Genomic DNA, 16,403 nt, shown 5'->3' on the forward strand with positions numbered 1-16,403 from the left:
ATCGTTACATTGGTGGCAGAGGTTGTGTAGCTGGTTAAGAGGGTGGGATTGCATAGCTTGGGCTCATGTTGAAAAGCTGTTATCGATCTGTTTCTGTCCCTGCCTTGGTCTCTCTCTTACGATGTGTCTGTCTGTCTGTCTGTCTGTCTGTCTGTCTGTCTGTCTGTCTGTCTGTCTGTCTGTCTGTCTGTCTGTCTGTCTGTCTGTCTGTCTGTCTGTCTGTCTGTCTGTCTGTCTGTCTGTCTGTCCGTCCGTCCGTCCGTCCGTCCGTCCGTCCGTCCGTCCGTCCGTCCGTCCGTCCGTCCTTCTTTCTCCTCCTCTCTCTCCCTCCACACCCTCCCTCTAACTTTCCTCTCTCCTCTCTCCCTCCAGTCACCAATGCTGAGCTGACCCCTACAGACCCTCGCTGGGTGGGTGCGTGGTGGATGGGCCTCCTCATCTCCTCTGCCAGCCTAGCGCTGACCTCCGTCCCATACTTCTTCTTTCCTCGCAGCATGCCGCTGGAAAGCAATGTAGGTAACACTCCGTCACTGAAGTTCTGTCCTTGACCAGGGGCCCTATTCCCTATATAGTGAACGACCTTTGACCGGGGCCCTATTCCCTATATAGTGAATGACCTTTGACCAGGGGATGAATTTGGGATGCAGCCATAAATGCTTATAATTTGCTTATGAATGTGTCATAAAGTCTGTATGTTGCAACGCGTCAAATAAGGTGTTACTAAAATTCCCTAGTAAATAAAAACATTCCCCAAACCAAGGAGCATGCAGTGCTATGTTAGTATTGTGAGAGGAGGAATTATTAAGTAAACTATCTTCCTCAGGTTGTAAGAACAGGGGCCAGACAGTAATATAATATCTATTGTCGTGTGTCGTTATACTGAATGACTTGAAATACCTACAGCTTAAAAAGAAAATATTTTCTGGGTAAATTATTCTCAGGTTATACTGACCTCTTCTGGTATGGAGCCAGTAGTGCAAATGATTACATTACTGTAGACTTATAACACAAAGCGGGGCCTAGACTAGTGTCCTGTCCAGGGGGTGCACTCGTATATATCAAGATTCTCTGTCTCCCTCTCTCTCTCTCTCTCTCTCTCTCTCTCTCTCTCTCTCTCTCTCTCTGTCTCTCTCTCTCTGTCTCTCTCTGTCTCTGTCTCTCTCTGTCTCTCTCTGTCTCTCTCTCTGTCTCTCTCTCTGTCTCTCTCTCTCTCTGTCTCTCTGTCTCTCTCTCTCTCTGTCTCTCTCCCTCTCTCTGTCTCTCTCCCTCTCTCCGTCTCTCTGTCTCTCTATAAAACATTTTGAATAATGAAATAAAAACCGCTTCTCTTTTGCTTTCTTCACCCGTCTGAAAATATTTTCTTCCAAAATAAAAGCTCAAATGATGCATGCGTTGTTTCTGCCATACGTCAACCTGAATGTATTGTTTCCTTGCAGAGTGGAACTGAAACTACCATTCAGAATGAAGACTCCAAAAAGCCTGAGTTCTCAATGCTTGATTTCCTTAAGAGTAAGTCCTCTATAGACAGACTGACTGACTGCCACACACACACACACACACATCCACACACACACACACACACACACACACACACACACACACACACACACACACACACACACACACACACACACACACACACACACACACACACACACACACACACACACTCTGGCAGACATCAGCCATTGCCTGATCGACTAACACACTTGGACACATTTGTGAATGTTGCTGACAGGCATGATTACAACAACACAGCTTAAACGTTCCATAGCTAGGAGATGTAGTCACCGTTGTTGGTACCGGTCCCTCTGACCATTGTTTTGAGAAACTTGTTTCACACTTGAATATTGTGTGTTTTATAGGATACTGTATTTCTTAGTGAACTGACTAATTTATTTGTGTACGTCTGTGTGTCCTCTCTGTTCCTCTCTCCCCAGTGTTCCCCAGGCTGTTTGTCCGTCTGCTCCTCAGTCCTCTGTTCCTGCTGTTGGTTCTGTCTCAGTGCTGTTTCTCTTCAGTCATCGCTGGCCTCGCCACCTTCCTCACCAAGTTCCTGGAGAGACAGTACAGCACGACTGCCGCTTACAGCAGCCTCCTCATAGGTCAGTGCAGCACGACCACCCCTTACAGCAACTTGCTCATAGGTCAGTGCAGGTCCACTGCCTCCTCATAGGTCAGTACAGCACCACTATATCCTCATAGGCCAGTACAGTACCACTGCTTCCTCATAGGTCAGTACAGCACGACCACCGCATACAGCAACCTCCTCATAGGTCAGTACAGCACCACTGCCTCCTCATAGGTCAGTGCAGCACCACAGCCTCCTCATAGGTCAGTGCAGCACCACTGCCTCCTCATAGGTCAGCACCACAGCCTCCTCATAGGTCAGTACAGCACTACTGTCTCCTCATAGGTCAGTACAGCACCACTGCCTCCTCATAGGTCAGTGCAGCACCACAGCCTCCTCATAGGTCAGTGCAGCACCACTGCCTCCTCATAGGTCAGCACCACAGCCTCCTCATAGGTCAGTACAGCACTACTGTCTCCTCATAGGTCAGTACAGCACTACTGTCTCCTCATAGGTCAGTACAGTACCACTGCCTCCTCATAGGTCAGTACAGTACCACTGCCTCCTCATAGGTCAGCACCAGAGCCTCCTCATAGGTCAGTACAGCACCACTGCCTCCTCATAGGTCAGTACAGCACTACTGTCTCCTCATAGGTCAGTACAGTACCACTGCCTCCTCATAGGTCAGTACAGCACCACTGCCTCCTCATAGGTCAGTACAGCACTACTGCCTCCTCATAGGTCAGTACAGCACCACTGCCTCCTCATAGGTCAGTACAGCACTACTGCCTCCTCATAGGTCAGTACAGCACTACTGCCTCCTCATAGGTCAGTACAGCACTACTGCATCCTCATAGGTCAGTACAGCACTACTGCCTCCTCATAGGTCAGTACAGCACTACTGCCTCCTCATAGGTCAGTACAGCACTACTGCCTCCTCATAGGTCAGTACAGCACTACTGCCTCCTCATAGACCAGTACAGCACTACTGCCTCCTCATAGGTCAGTACAGCACTATTGCCTCCTCATAGGTCAGTACAGCACTACTGCCTCCTCATAGGTCAGTACAGCACCACTGCCTCCTCATAGGTCAGTACAGTACCACTGCTTCCTCATAGGTCAGTACAGCACTACTGCCTCCTCATAGGTCAGTACAGTACCACAAGGGCCGTGGGGGAAACATCTTGAATCTCCTCATTGCTTCCCAGCTAAATTAACCTACATTTTATGAATTTTTTGATATACTGTATATATGTTTGTTTCACACTATGTTGAGGTAAAAATCGGAGTATAATGTATGGATGGATGTCAACCCCAACACATGTCATTGTCACCAATCAAATGCATTAGAGTTTAAATTTTTTTTTTTAAAGACTGACTACCTCCTCCATTGATTTTGTGTATGCTAGCTATGCTAATCAGTTATCATTTAGCAGTCAGTTCTTCTAGACATGAAAATAAAAAAACCGTTTAACTGTTACGCAACAAAAAAAACAGACAAATATATCCAGAACAGACTTCAGTAACCACATGGTGGTTCTGTTACAATATATAAAATCATGATGGATTTTTTACAAATATCCACTTTGTTAAATCAGATTTGTTGAATGTGCGCCAATCTGATCAACGGAACGGTCTGCGTTCAAACAAACCCCCTTTACCACATCTTTGTGGAACAGATGAAATGGGGATACCTAGTCAGTTGTACAACTGAATACTTTTTGCATTTAACCCAACTCCTCCTCTGAATCAGAGAGGTGGGGGGGGGGGGGGCTGCCTTAATCGACATCCACATCTTCGGCGCCCGGGGAACAGTGTGTTAACTGCCTTGTTCAGGGGCAGAACAACAGATTTTTACCTTGCCCTGCTCGGAGATTCGATCCAGCAACCTTTCAGTTACTGGCCCAATGCTCTAACCACTAGGCTACCTACCTCCCCCTCTAACCACTAGACTACCTACCACTCCTACATTCTAACCACTAGGCTACCTACCACCCCTACACTCTAACCACTAGGCTACCTACCACCCCTACACTCTAACCACAAGGCTACCTGGCATGGAGTTGAAGACATAGATCTCTGTTCTTCACTTGGGATTGTTATGATAATGGTTTACATCAAAGAGTTCAACATACTGTTGTGGTGTGAAAAGGCTGTCTCTAAGGATGCTGGTAGAAAGTGAGTATTGAAACCGTATTATATCTGGTGTCTAGTCCTGGCTAAGCATTCATCTATCTGTGGGATCAGCAGCGCTTGTATAGTCTGGGATAGAGGTGGCACCACAGGTAAAAAAAATGGTGTGGAAAAATTTATGCTTTTTTCGTTTCTGGGGCCTGGAGTTTTTCCTGATCTCATGACCTGGTCTGGTAAATTATTATTACAACATATTATTATTATTATATATATATAGCTTCCCTTTTCATCTGTCCTATGACTATATGGCTGGGGTGTGAATTGGAAAATATTCCTGGCCTAAGGTGGATCAAACCCTTCAAACTACCACGTGTTCATAGTGTCTGTGTAGACTTCTGCTCTGTGGCGGAAGTTGTAGAATCTTTACTTTTGTGCCACAAACAATTGTGAATAATCACCAACAGTGGAAATAATATGCCAACATTACTGGACTAACAAACTGACTGACTAACTTTTCCAGGAACAGTATGCCTTGGGTAGAAGCAGCAAATCATTTCATATTCTTTATCTTGTGCCAAACACATTTATTCACTGAGTCTACATTATTAACGTTAGCTGCTGGCTACATGATTGCATCAATCTAGCCAGCTAATGTTAGCCAGCTAGCTATCTAGCTACGCTACTAAAGCTAACGTTAGTAGTTTTGTGAGCTAGCTATAGATTGGATCGTTCTAGCTAGTTTTAGAGGATGACTAAACTGCTTTAATTAACACATACACAGTGCCTTCAGAAAGTATTGATACCCCATGACGTATTCCACATTTTTTGTTGAGTTACAGCTGTGTTTGAAATTTACAGCTTGACTGAGGGACCTTACAGATAATTGTATGTGTGGGGTACAGAGATGAGGTAGTCGTTCAGAAATCATGTTTAACACTATTATTGCTTACAGAGTGAGTCCATTTTTACTCCTGAAATGATTTAGGCTTGCCATAACAAAGGGGATGAATACTTAATGACTCAAGACATTTCAGCTTTCATTTTAACTTTGAAAACATGATTACCATGGCTTGCGAAAGTATTCACCCCCTTGGCATTTTTCCTATTTTGTTGCCTTACAACCTGGAATTAAAATAGATTTTTGGGGGGTTTGCATAATTTGATTTACATGCCTACCACTTTGAAGTATGAAACAATTGTGAAATTGTGAAACAAACAAGAAATAAGACAAAAAAAACGGAAAACTTGAGCGTGCATAACTATTCACCCCCCAAAGTCAATACTTTGTAGAGCCATCTTTTACAGCAATTACAGCTGCAAGTCTCTTGGGATATGTCTCTATAAGCTTGGCATATCTAGCCACTGGGATTTTTGCCCGTTCTTCAAGGCAAAACTGCTCCAGCTCCTTCTAGTTGGATGGGTTCCGCTGGTGTACAGTAATTTTAAGTCATACCACATATTCTCAATTGGATTGAGTTCTGAGCTTTGACTAGGCCATTCCAAGACATTTAAATGTTTCCCCTTAAACCACTCAAGTGTTGCTTTAGCAGTATGCTTAGGGACCTCTGTCCCAGTCTCAAATCTCTGGAAGACTGAAACAGATTTCCCCCAAAAATATCCCTGTACTTAGCGCCAATTATCATTCCTTCAAATTCTGACCAGTTTCCCAGTCCCTGCTGATGAAAAACATCCCCACAGCATGATGCTGCCATAGTTGTTCTCGGGGTGATGAGAGGGGTTGGGTTTGCGCCAGAAATAGCCTTTTCCTTGATGGCCGAAAAGCTCAATTTCAGTTTCATTTGACCAGAGTACCTTCTTCCATATTTTTGGGGAGTCTCCCACATGCCTTTTGGCGAACACCAAACGTGTTTGCTTATTTTTTTCTTTTTAAGCAATTTCTTTTTTCTGGCCACTCTTCTGTAAAGCCCAGTTCTGTGGAGTGGTACTGCTTAAAGTGGTCCTATTGACAGATAGTCCAATCTCCGCTGTGGAGCTCTGCAACTCCTTCAGGGTTATTTTTGTTTCCTTGTTGCCTCTCTGATTAATGCCCTCCTTGCCTGGTCTGTGAGTTTTGGAGGGTGGCCCTCTCTTGGTAGGTTTGTTGTGGTGCCATATTCTTTACATTTTTTAATAATGGATTTAATGGTGCTCTGTGGGATGTTCAAAGTTTTGGATATTTTTTTAGAACCCAACCCTGATCTGTACTTCTCCACAACTTTGTCCCTGACCTGTTTGGAAGCTCCTTGGTCTTCATGGTGCCGATTGCTTGGTGTTGCCCCTTGCTTAGTGGTGTTGCAGACTCTGGGGCCTTTCAGGACAGGTGTATATATACTGAGATCATGTGACAGATCATGTGACAGATCATGTGACACTTAGATTGCACACAGGTGGACTTTATTTAACTAATTATGTGACTTCTGAAGGTAATTGGTTGCACCAGATCTTATTTAGGGGATTCATGGCAAAGGGGGTGAATACATATGCACGCACCACCTTTCCGTTAAAAAAATTATTATAATAATTTTAAACAAGTTATTTTTTTCATTTCACTTCACCAATTGGGACTATTTTGTGTATGTCAAATCAAATCAAATCAAATTTATTTATATAGCCCTTCGTACATCAGCTGATATCTCAAAGTGCTGTACAGAAACCCAGCCTAAAACCACAAACAGCAAGCAATGCATGTGAAAGAAGCACGGTGGCTAGGAAAAACTCCCTAGGAAAAACTCCCTAGAAAGGCCAAAAACCTAGGAAGAAACCTAGAGAGGAACCAGGCTATGAGGGGTGGCCAGTCCTCTTCTGGCTGTGCAGGGTGGATATTATAACAGAACATGGTCAAGATGTTAAAATGTTCATAAATGACCAGCATGGTCAAATAATAATAATCATAGTAGTTGTCGAGGGTGCAACAAGCACGTCCGGTGAACAGGTCAGGGTTCCATAGCCGCAGGCAGAACAGTTGAAACTGGAGCAGCAGCACGGCCAGGTGGACTGGGGACAGCAAGGAGTCATCATACCAGGTAGTCCTGAGGCATGGTCCTAGGGCTCAGGTCCTCCGAGAGAAAGACAGAAAGAGAGAAAGAGAGAATTAGAGAGAGCATATTTAAATTCACACAGGACACCGGATAAGACAAGAGAAATACTCCAGATGTAACAGACTGACCCTAGCCCCCCGACACATAAACTATTGCAGCATAAATACTGGAGGCTGAGACAGGAGGGATCAGAAGACACTGTGGCCCCATCCGATGATACCCCCGGACAGGGCCAAACAGGCAGGATAGGTGAACCCACCTGTCACAGCGAGCATGGGGGGGTGGGTTACCGTGTGAAATCCCAGGTTGTATTCACCAGAAAACACAAATGGGCTGAAATTTGGGGTGGTACTACGTCAACTTGTTCAGTAAGAGATGACTGCTTTCTTTTTCATTGCACATTTTTTTCTACGTTTTTTTTCTTCTATGACGTGAACTAATAAATATCTGGTAAACGCGTTTGGTGCTGCTGCTTTTTGAAAATGTTATGGCGGCGCCATTTCAGATTGAAAAGTACTGGGGCAAATGCTGTCTCGCTACACACGTTTTCCTGCGGCTCTGATCTGGGTACCAGTCTCTGTAACATTCCACTCCTTGTACTCTGTGTCATGTACTAGCTGAACCAGAGACTGGCAACCAGGCTAGCGTTTTGTATGCCTGAGACAATAAAGTTGATCTTATCTTTTAGTGAAGTCAAATCAGCTCACTAAGTACTCTTTCATACTATCTCTGTCTATGTAGTCCTGTATGTAGAGATCGATACACCACACAGATACAAAGAAACAGTATACAGTTACATACTGTGGAGAAAGTATTTAAATCTGTTCTGCTCTCAAATCGTGTCTTCTCCCTCAGGTGCGGTGAACCTTCCGTCCGTTGCTGTGGGGATGCTGGTGGGTGGAGTCATCATGAAGAGGACAGGTCTCTCTCTGAAAACCATCCCTCGTTTCTCTGTCGCCATGCTCACCATCTCTGTCATCCTCATCATCCCTCTCTTCTTCATGGGCTGTCCCACACAGAGGGTGGCGAAGGTCAACTACACACCCCATGGGTGAGTCAGAGAAGGGATCTGCATCTTTGCCAAACAGTTACATATTTGGAGGGCCTTGTCCTGACTGATTGAGCCATGTAGCCCTGGCTGATTGGGCCATGTCCTGACTGATTGGGCCATGTCCTGGCTGATTGGGCCATGTCCTGGTTGGTTGGGCCATGTCCTGACTGATTGGGCCATGTAGCCCTGGTTGATTGGGCCATGTCCTGACTGATTGGGCCATGAAGCCCTGGTTGATTGGGCCATGTCCTGACTGATTGGGCCATGTAGCCCTGGTTGGTTGGGCCATGTGCCCTGGCTGATTGGGCCATGTTCTGGCTGATTAGGCCATGTAGACCTGATTGATTGGGCCATGTCTTGGTTGGTTGGGCCATTTACCCTGGCTGATTGGGCCATGTCCTGGCTGATTGGGCCATGTAGCCTTGGTTGATTGGGCCATGTCTTGGTTGATTGGGCCATGTAGCCCTGGTTGATTGGGCCATGTGCCCTGGTTGATTGGGCCATGTGGCCCTGGTTGATTGGGCATTGTGCCCTGGTGGATTGGGCCACGTCAGTGCATTGGGCCGTGTCCTGGTTGATTGGGTCATCTCCTGGTTGACTATATGGTTTCATGGGACATGGATGTTGTTGAACTATTCATGAAGTCTCCACTATTTTCTCTTTAATAATGATACTGTTTGATTGAGCCATGTCCTGGATGATTGGGCCATGTCCTGTTTGATTGGGCCATGACCTGTTTGATTGGGCCATGTCCTGGCTGATTGGGCCATGTCCTGTTTGATTGGGCCATGACCTGTTTGATTGGGCCATGTCCTGGTTGATTGGGTCATGTCCTGTTTGATTGGGCCATGTCCTGTTTGATTGGGCCATGTCATGGCTGATTGGCCCATGGCCTTGCCTGATTGGGCCATATCCTGTTTGATTGGGCCATGACCTGTTTGATTGGGCCATGTCCTGGTTGATTGGGTCATGTCCTGGCTGATTGGGCCATGTCCTGTTTGATTGGGCCATGTCCTGTTTGATTGGGCCATGTACTGTTTGATTGGGCCATGTCTGGCTGATTGGGCCATGTGCCCTGGCTGATTGGGCCATATCCTGGCTGATTGGGCCCTTTCCTGGTTCATTTTGCCCTGCCCTGGCTGATTGGGCCCTGTCCTGCCTGATTGGGCTGTTGTTGATGTGTATGTTTGTAGTTTGTCATTTTGGGGATGCTGTGTTACTGTCTCTGTAGTTTGACAGTTGATATTTTGAAGGTTTTTAATACGTGGAGTTCTAGGGAGGTCATGAGGACTAGAGGACAGAAGCATTTTAATTCATTGGATAAAAAAAGAGCCTGGTGAAACACTTGCACAAGCCCATCAGTTATAATATTGTCAGGTCTTGAGGACATTGAACTTAATTTATCTTTCTTTTTGATATTACACAAGCAAACATACGGAGCCTTGTGAACTTTGCAGAAGACAACGCTAATTAACTAGCCACTTGTGGACACTAAGACCAGGCTACTGTTTGGCGCTGTGCCACTGGTGAACCCAAACAACTAGGGATGTTGTTACTACAGTACAACACCAAACAGAGGCTAATGAACAACATGTAACATTAACAGGAACCCTGGTCTTTACCCCATAACCCCGTATCTCGGTTGTCTTCTGTTATGTGGTTTGGCACTGAACTCTACTGATGAACTTAACTCCACCCAGAACTCTGCTGTGATCCAATAACCCTTAAATAAACAGTGGAAATGCCATTTTCACACTACTGAGCTGAGCCGAGCTAAGCCAAGCCTAGCTAGCCTTGTACTCATCTGGCCTGCTTGGTACCGTGCTGGAAAGGTCCATATGAAAAACCAATATATGTGCCAGCTCAACACAATAATGTAGAAAAAGGCTATAACTCTATTGTGACACCCTAACCCATTCTCTAAACATCTTCTCCCGTCCCACAGGTTTCTGGCCACCTGTTATTCCAACTGCTCCTGTCCGGTTAACGCCTTTAACCCGGTGTGTGGATCTGACAACACTGAGTACCTGTCTCCCTGCCACGCAGGCTGCAAAGAGTACACCAAAGACCCCAAGAATAAATTCAGGGTTCTGGTACGTGGCCATTTAATCTCAGGCTTCTAATGAGTGCATATTCATCTGCTTTGATTGCAGAAAGATAAGTCCAAAGGAAGTTAGGGAAGTGATATGGCATAACTGAACCAATGGTAATGTTACAGATGTAAGATCTTCATTTTATCACCCAGTAAATGTCCTGTACAGCAGGAAATGCAAACTTGTAGTGTAAAGTACTACTTAAGTCATTTTTGGGGGGGTATCTGTACTTTACTATTTATATTTTTGACAACTTTAACTTCACTACATTCCTAAAGAAAATAATGTACTTTTTACTCCATACATTTTCCCTGACACCCAAAAGTACATGTTATATTTTGGATGCTTGGCAGGACAGGAATAAGGTCTAATTCACACACTTATCCAGAGAACATCCCTGGTAATCCTCTGTCTCTGATCTGGTGGACTCACTAAACACATACTTAGTTTGTAAATTATGTCTGAGTGTTGGAGCTATCCGTAAATTAAGAAAACAAGAAATGGTGCTATCTTTATTGCTTAATATAAGGAATTTTAAATGATTTATACTTTTACTTTTGATACTTAAGTATATTTGAGCAATTACATTTACATTTGATACTTAAGTATATTAAAAACCAAATACTTTTAGACTTTTACTCAAGTGGTATTTTACTGGGTGATTCACTTTCGCAGAGTCATTTTCTATTAAGGTATCTTTACTTTTACTCAAGTAAGACAATTGGGTACTTTTTTTCACCACCGATTGTAGTGTACTCAAGGTTTTAAAAAGCTTCTAAAGATTCCACTTAAAAATGTCAGACTTGATTTGCCCTAACAAAAAATGTTTAGCAACCCGCTTACAAAAATGTCCATTAATTATAATCCACAAAATAATTCACATTTCCTGTTACTGCAGGGCCATGTCCTGGTATTTTCCTACTGTAAGAAACTGGTCAAATTAAGATCCTATATCTGTAAGGTCTAAATCTTCAACTGTTTGTATTGGTTAAACTGATTAAACCCAGTCTAGGAGAGTGTATTGGTCAGCAAGGCAGCCAGCCAGACATAGTGCTATGTGTCTGACTGTGTGCTACAGTCTCTACCTACAGTACAGCTACAGCTACATGATATGGATGTTAACAATCAATGGGCCAGTCCGATCCATCTGTAATCAGCCCTGGGACACAGGAAGTGTTTTCAGTGGAGTTAAACCACTTGTAGATGTTGCGGTAGTAGAGTAATCCACAAGCAGGACTGTGGCAAGGCTAATAGTTATATTGACTTGACTTAGTGTATATAATAGTCAATGCATGGTCATTATGTTGAATAGTTGAATTAGTTAGACTTCAATTCAGACCAAGAGTTAACTGTAGTTAACATTTGATTACAGTACTTTCAAATCAGTATAGGGTATCGGTCGTTCACAATTTAGCCATTTTGCTTCTTGAATCTGAGAAATGTATGGCATAATGTATATGTTGTCTATCTTTTATATATTGACACTGGTGTCTCCTGTGTTCTTCTACTGTAGAAGTACACAGACTGTATCTGTATAGCTTACAGACAGGGTAGTGGTGGGGGTACTGCCCGCCCCGGTCCTTGCCCCAACCAATGTCCTCACTATCTACTTCCTGTTATGTTCCTCATCTCTCTGGCCGGGTTGATCGCCTCCCTAACACACAATCCCATCTATATGATGGTCCTCAGGTAACCTCTCTCTCTCTCTCTAACACACAACCCCATCTATATGATGGAATATATTTTGATTTGTTTAACACTTTTTTTGGTTACTACATGATTCCATATGTGTTATTTCATCGTTTTTATGTCTTCACTATTATTCTACAATGTAGAAAATAGTAAAAATAAAGAAAAACCCTTGAATGAGTAGCTGTGTCCAAACCTTTGACTGGTAGTGAATATGATGGTCCTTAGCTAAATAATGACTGGATAAAGTGTAATTTCATTTAATTGTTCATTTTAATTTGATTTGATGTGAAATACTCCTCATGAGTAGCACAAAGTCCATAGAGAAGAAAACAATGAACATGTCTATTTAAGCTAAAACATAATATTTTTTGTAATTTTTTTTATGTAATCTATCTTACTTTGCTTGAATTGTTTCAGAACTGTTCCCCATGAAGATAAATCCTTTGCCATAGGAGTCCAGTTTTTGCTCATGAGAGTGCTTGGTAAGTGTCCTCTTTCAGATGTATTCTTCATAAAGACAGATGTTCCTAAAGAAACACACAATGGAATATAATAATATATCAAATCCACCGCTCCAGGATATGACCCGTCTTCTAGGATATGACCCGTCTTCTAGGATATGACCCGTCTTTATCATCCGTCAGTGTAGTGTTACAGTGCCCTCTAGTGGATGACAACTGATGTGAACTATATTGAAATGCCGTTATTCTCTATGAACAATGTTATTGTTTAGAGTTATGTCTAAGATAATGTCCATATTATTGTATTATAACAGCCTGGTTTCCAGCCCTATTCAGCATGGTCATCCTCAGCTCCTGTATATAATGTTATGTATTGTAGGATCCTCCTCTATTCTAGCCTGGTTACCAGCCCCAGCCCTATTCAGCATGGTCATCCTCAGCTCCTGTATATAATGTTATGTATTGTAGGATCCTCCTCTATTCTAGCCTGGTTACCAGCCCCAGCCCTATTCAGCATGGTCATCCTCAGCTCCTGTACATAATGTTATGTATTGTGTGATCCTCCTCTATTCTAGCCTGGTTACCAGCCCCAGCCCTGTTCGGCATTGTCATCGACAGCTCCTGTATCTGGTGGAAATATTCCTGTGACAACCGGCTGGGCTGTGGTTACTATAACAATAACATCCTGAGGAACAGGTGAGAAAAAAGTATTATACAACTATTGTCATGCCTCATTTATACAAGTGAGAATGATTCATTGATTAATGTATTGGTTGATTGATTGATTGGTGATTGGTTGGTTGACTGGATTGGTTGACTGATTGGTTGATTGGTTTCCCTGTAGGTACCTGGGTCTACAGGTGGGAATGTGATATTTACAGTCATGCTAAACTAGCTCTAACCCTCCTGCCTTATCGTATCTCCGCAGGTACCTGGGTCTACAGGTGGGAATGTGATATTTACAGTCATGCTAAACTAGCTCTAACCCTCCTGCCTTATCGTATCTCTGCAGGTACCTGGGCTTGCAGGTGGGCTTCAAGTTGATGGGGATCTTCCTGCTTGGGGTGGTGGGCTGGAAGGTCCTGAGGACCAGGGAGTACAGCCTGGAGAAGAGGCCTGATGGACCACTCTGATCTGGGATACAATTGACCTCCTGGCTCCCCATTCCGTCCTCTCTCCCATCTCACTTTAAATAGTAATCTCAGGTCCACTACTGTTCCTTTCAACAGTCTGCTGAGGTGTTCTGTCTGAATGTACTCTCCTTTACCTACCTGATCCACCTAACCTGTCTCACATGAGAGAAGAGACTCACCTATCAACTGCCAGTGGGCAAAGTCCACTATGCCTTTCAACCATAGAATGTTTCAACGTACTGCTTAAAGTATCCTCAAACCCAGCTGATCCTCCTGTTGGAGTAACCTCAGCACTGAAGGACACTCCAGCTCTGGTAAGGATACTATAACCCTCATTCAGGACACTATAGCTCCCCTTCGACTATCCTACACTCCTACAATATCCCCACACGAGGAAGTTGGTTCAATATCCCCACACGAGGAAGTTGGTTCAATATCCCCACACGAGAAAGTTGGTTCAATATCCCCACACGAGAAAGTTGGTTCAATATCCCCACACGAGAAAGTTGGTTCAATATCTCCACACGAGAAAGTTGGTTCAATATCCCCACACGAGGAAGTTGGTTCAATATCCCCACACGAGGAAGTTGGTTCAATATCTCCACACGAGGAAGTTGGTTCAGTATCTCCACACGAGGAAGTTGGTTCAGTATCCCCATACGGGAAAGGGGGTTCAGTATCTCCACATGGGGAAGGGGGTTCAGTATCCCCACACGGGAAAGGGGGTTCAGTATACCTACATGGGGAAGGGGGTTCAGTATCCCCACACAGGGAAGGGGGTTCAGTATCCCCACACGGGAAAGGGGGTTCAGTATCCCTACATGGGAAAGGGGGTTCAGTATCCCCACACAGGGAAGGGGGTTCAGTATCCCTACAAGGGGAAGGGGGTTCAGTATCCATACATGGGGAAGGGGGTTCAGTATCCCTACATGGGGAAGGGGGTTCAGTATCCATACATGGGGAAGGGGGTTCAGTATCCCTACATGGGGAAGGGGGTTCAGTATCCCCACACAGGGAAGGGGGTTCAGTATCCATACATGGGGGAGGGGGTTCAGTATCCCCACACGGGGAAGGGGGTTCAGTATCCCCACACGGGGAAGGGGGTTCAGTATCCATACATGGGGAAGGGGGTTCAGTATCCCCACACGGGGAAGGGGGTTCAGTATCCATACATGGGGAAGGGGGTTCAGTATCCCCACACGGGGAAGGGGGTTCAGTATCCCCACACGGGGAAGGGGGTTCAGTATCCCTACATGGGGAAGGGGGTTCAGTATCCCTACATGGGGAAGGGGGTTCAGTATCCCCACACGGGGAAGGGGGTTCAGTATCCCCACATGGGGAAGGGGGTTCAGTATCCCCACACGGGGAAGGGGGTTCAGTATCCCCACACGGGGAAGGGGGTTCAGTATCCCTACATGGGGAAGGGGGTTCAGTATCCCTACACGGGGAAGGGGGTTCAGTATCCCTACATGGGGAAGGGGGTTCAGTATCCCCACACGGGGAAGGGGGTTCAGTATCCCTACATGGGGAAGGGGGTTCAGTATCCCCACACGGGGAAGGGGGTTCAGTATCCCTACATGGGGAAGGGGGTTCAGTATCCCCACACGGGGAAGGGGGTTCAGTATCCCTACATGGGGAAGGGGGTTCAGTATCCCCACACGGGGAAGGGGGTTCAGTATCCCTACATGGGGAAGGGGGTTCAGTATCCCCACACGGGGAAGGGGGTTCAGTATCCCTACATGGGGAAGGGGGTTCAGTATCCCCACACGGGGAAGGGGGTTCAGTATCCCTACATGGGGAAGGGGGTTCAGTATCCCCACACGGGGAAGGGGGTTCAGTATCCCTACATGGGGAAGGGGGTTCAGTATCCCCACACGGGGAAGGGGGTTCAGTATCCCTACATGGGGAAGGGGGTTCAGTATCCCCACACGGGGAAGGGGGTTCAGTATCCCTACATGGGGAAGGGGGTTCAGTATCCCTACATGGGGAAGGGGGTTCAGTATCCCCACACGGGGAAGGGGGTTCAGTATCCCTACATGGGGAAGGGGGTTCAGTATCCCTACATGGGGAAGGGGTTTCAGTATCCCCACACGGGGAAGGGGGTTCAGTATCCCTACATGGGGAAGGGGGTTCAGTATCCCCACACGGGGAAGGGGGTGATTTTAGATCATTTGAAGGATGGAACGTAGTCTTTGGGTGCACATTGAAAACTGTATACTTGCTGTTATCCCAGGGATGTTGTTCATTCAGGTTTCTAGTTGCGGAAGACAACAAAGTTAAAGTTAGCTTAATATTTAAGTTTCTCTTTAACACAGAGGCATTTTGGTGAGTGACATTATAGAGACTGAGTTTTTGTTTGAGATGTTTTTTTTTATTTTTTTTACACAGAATGGTAATTTTATAATCACATGATCAATATCTCATCAGCTTTAATCACAATAATATGCTATGCATCAAATATCAATTGCACTGTTTAAATAATTGTTATCTTGTTGAAATAGAATGCCAATACAATATGGTTAGTTTTGGATCATCTTAGTTTACGTGCCTTTTTATGCAGCAACAAATACTTGTAACTTCTGTAAATAATAAAAATGTTTGTTTATATTGTCTAATTGTTATATTGTGTTGGAAAAGTCTGTCTGTGTGTCTGTCTGTGTAATCATCATGGGTCACTCAAGTACTAAAGAGGGAGCAAGACGTAACGGATGAGGTGTGAAACTGAGTAGGC

The 16,403-nt window shown here is 44.9% G+C and overlaps 1 protein-coding gene across 1 annotated transcript in view; it reads left to right on the forward strand.

Annotated features, from left to right (window-relative positions):
- Positions 1-14,583, forward strand: part of LOC106560616 (solute carrier organic anion transporter family member 2A1) — a 43,642-nt gene extending 29,059 nt beyond the window's left edge. The window contains exons 6-14 of the mRNA XM_045687971.2: positions 373-512; positions 1,437-1,509; positions 1,941-2,105; positions 8,098-8,293; positions 10,239-10,386; positions 11,900-12,075; positions 12,496-12,560; positions 13,115-13,235; positions 13,552-14,583. Coding sequence (XP_045543927.1) covers positions 373-512; positions 1,437-1,509; positions 1,941-2,105; positions 8,098-8,293; positions 10,239-10,386; positions 11,900-12,075; positions 12,496-12,560; positions 13,115-13,235; positions 13,552-13,672 — 1,205 coding nt within the window. The 3' untranslated portion in view covers positions 13,673-14,583. The remainder of the gene's footprint in view (positions 1-372; positions 513-1,436; positions 1,510-1,940; positions 2,106-8,097; positions 8,294-10,238; positions 10,387-11,899; positions 12,076-12,495; positions 12,561-13,114; positions 13,236-13,551) is intronic.
- Positions 14,584-16,403: the final 1,820 nt, after the last annotated feature.

Source organism: Salmo salar, chromosome 10, assembly GCF_965601325.2.
Source record: "Salmo salar chromosome 10, fSalSal1, whole genome shotgun sequence".
Taxonomy (NCBI): domain Eukaryota; kingdom Metazoa; phylum Chordata; class Actinopteri; order Salmoniformes; family Salmonidae; genus Salmo; species Salmo salar.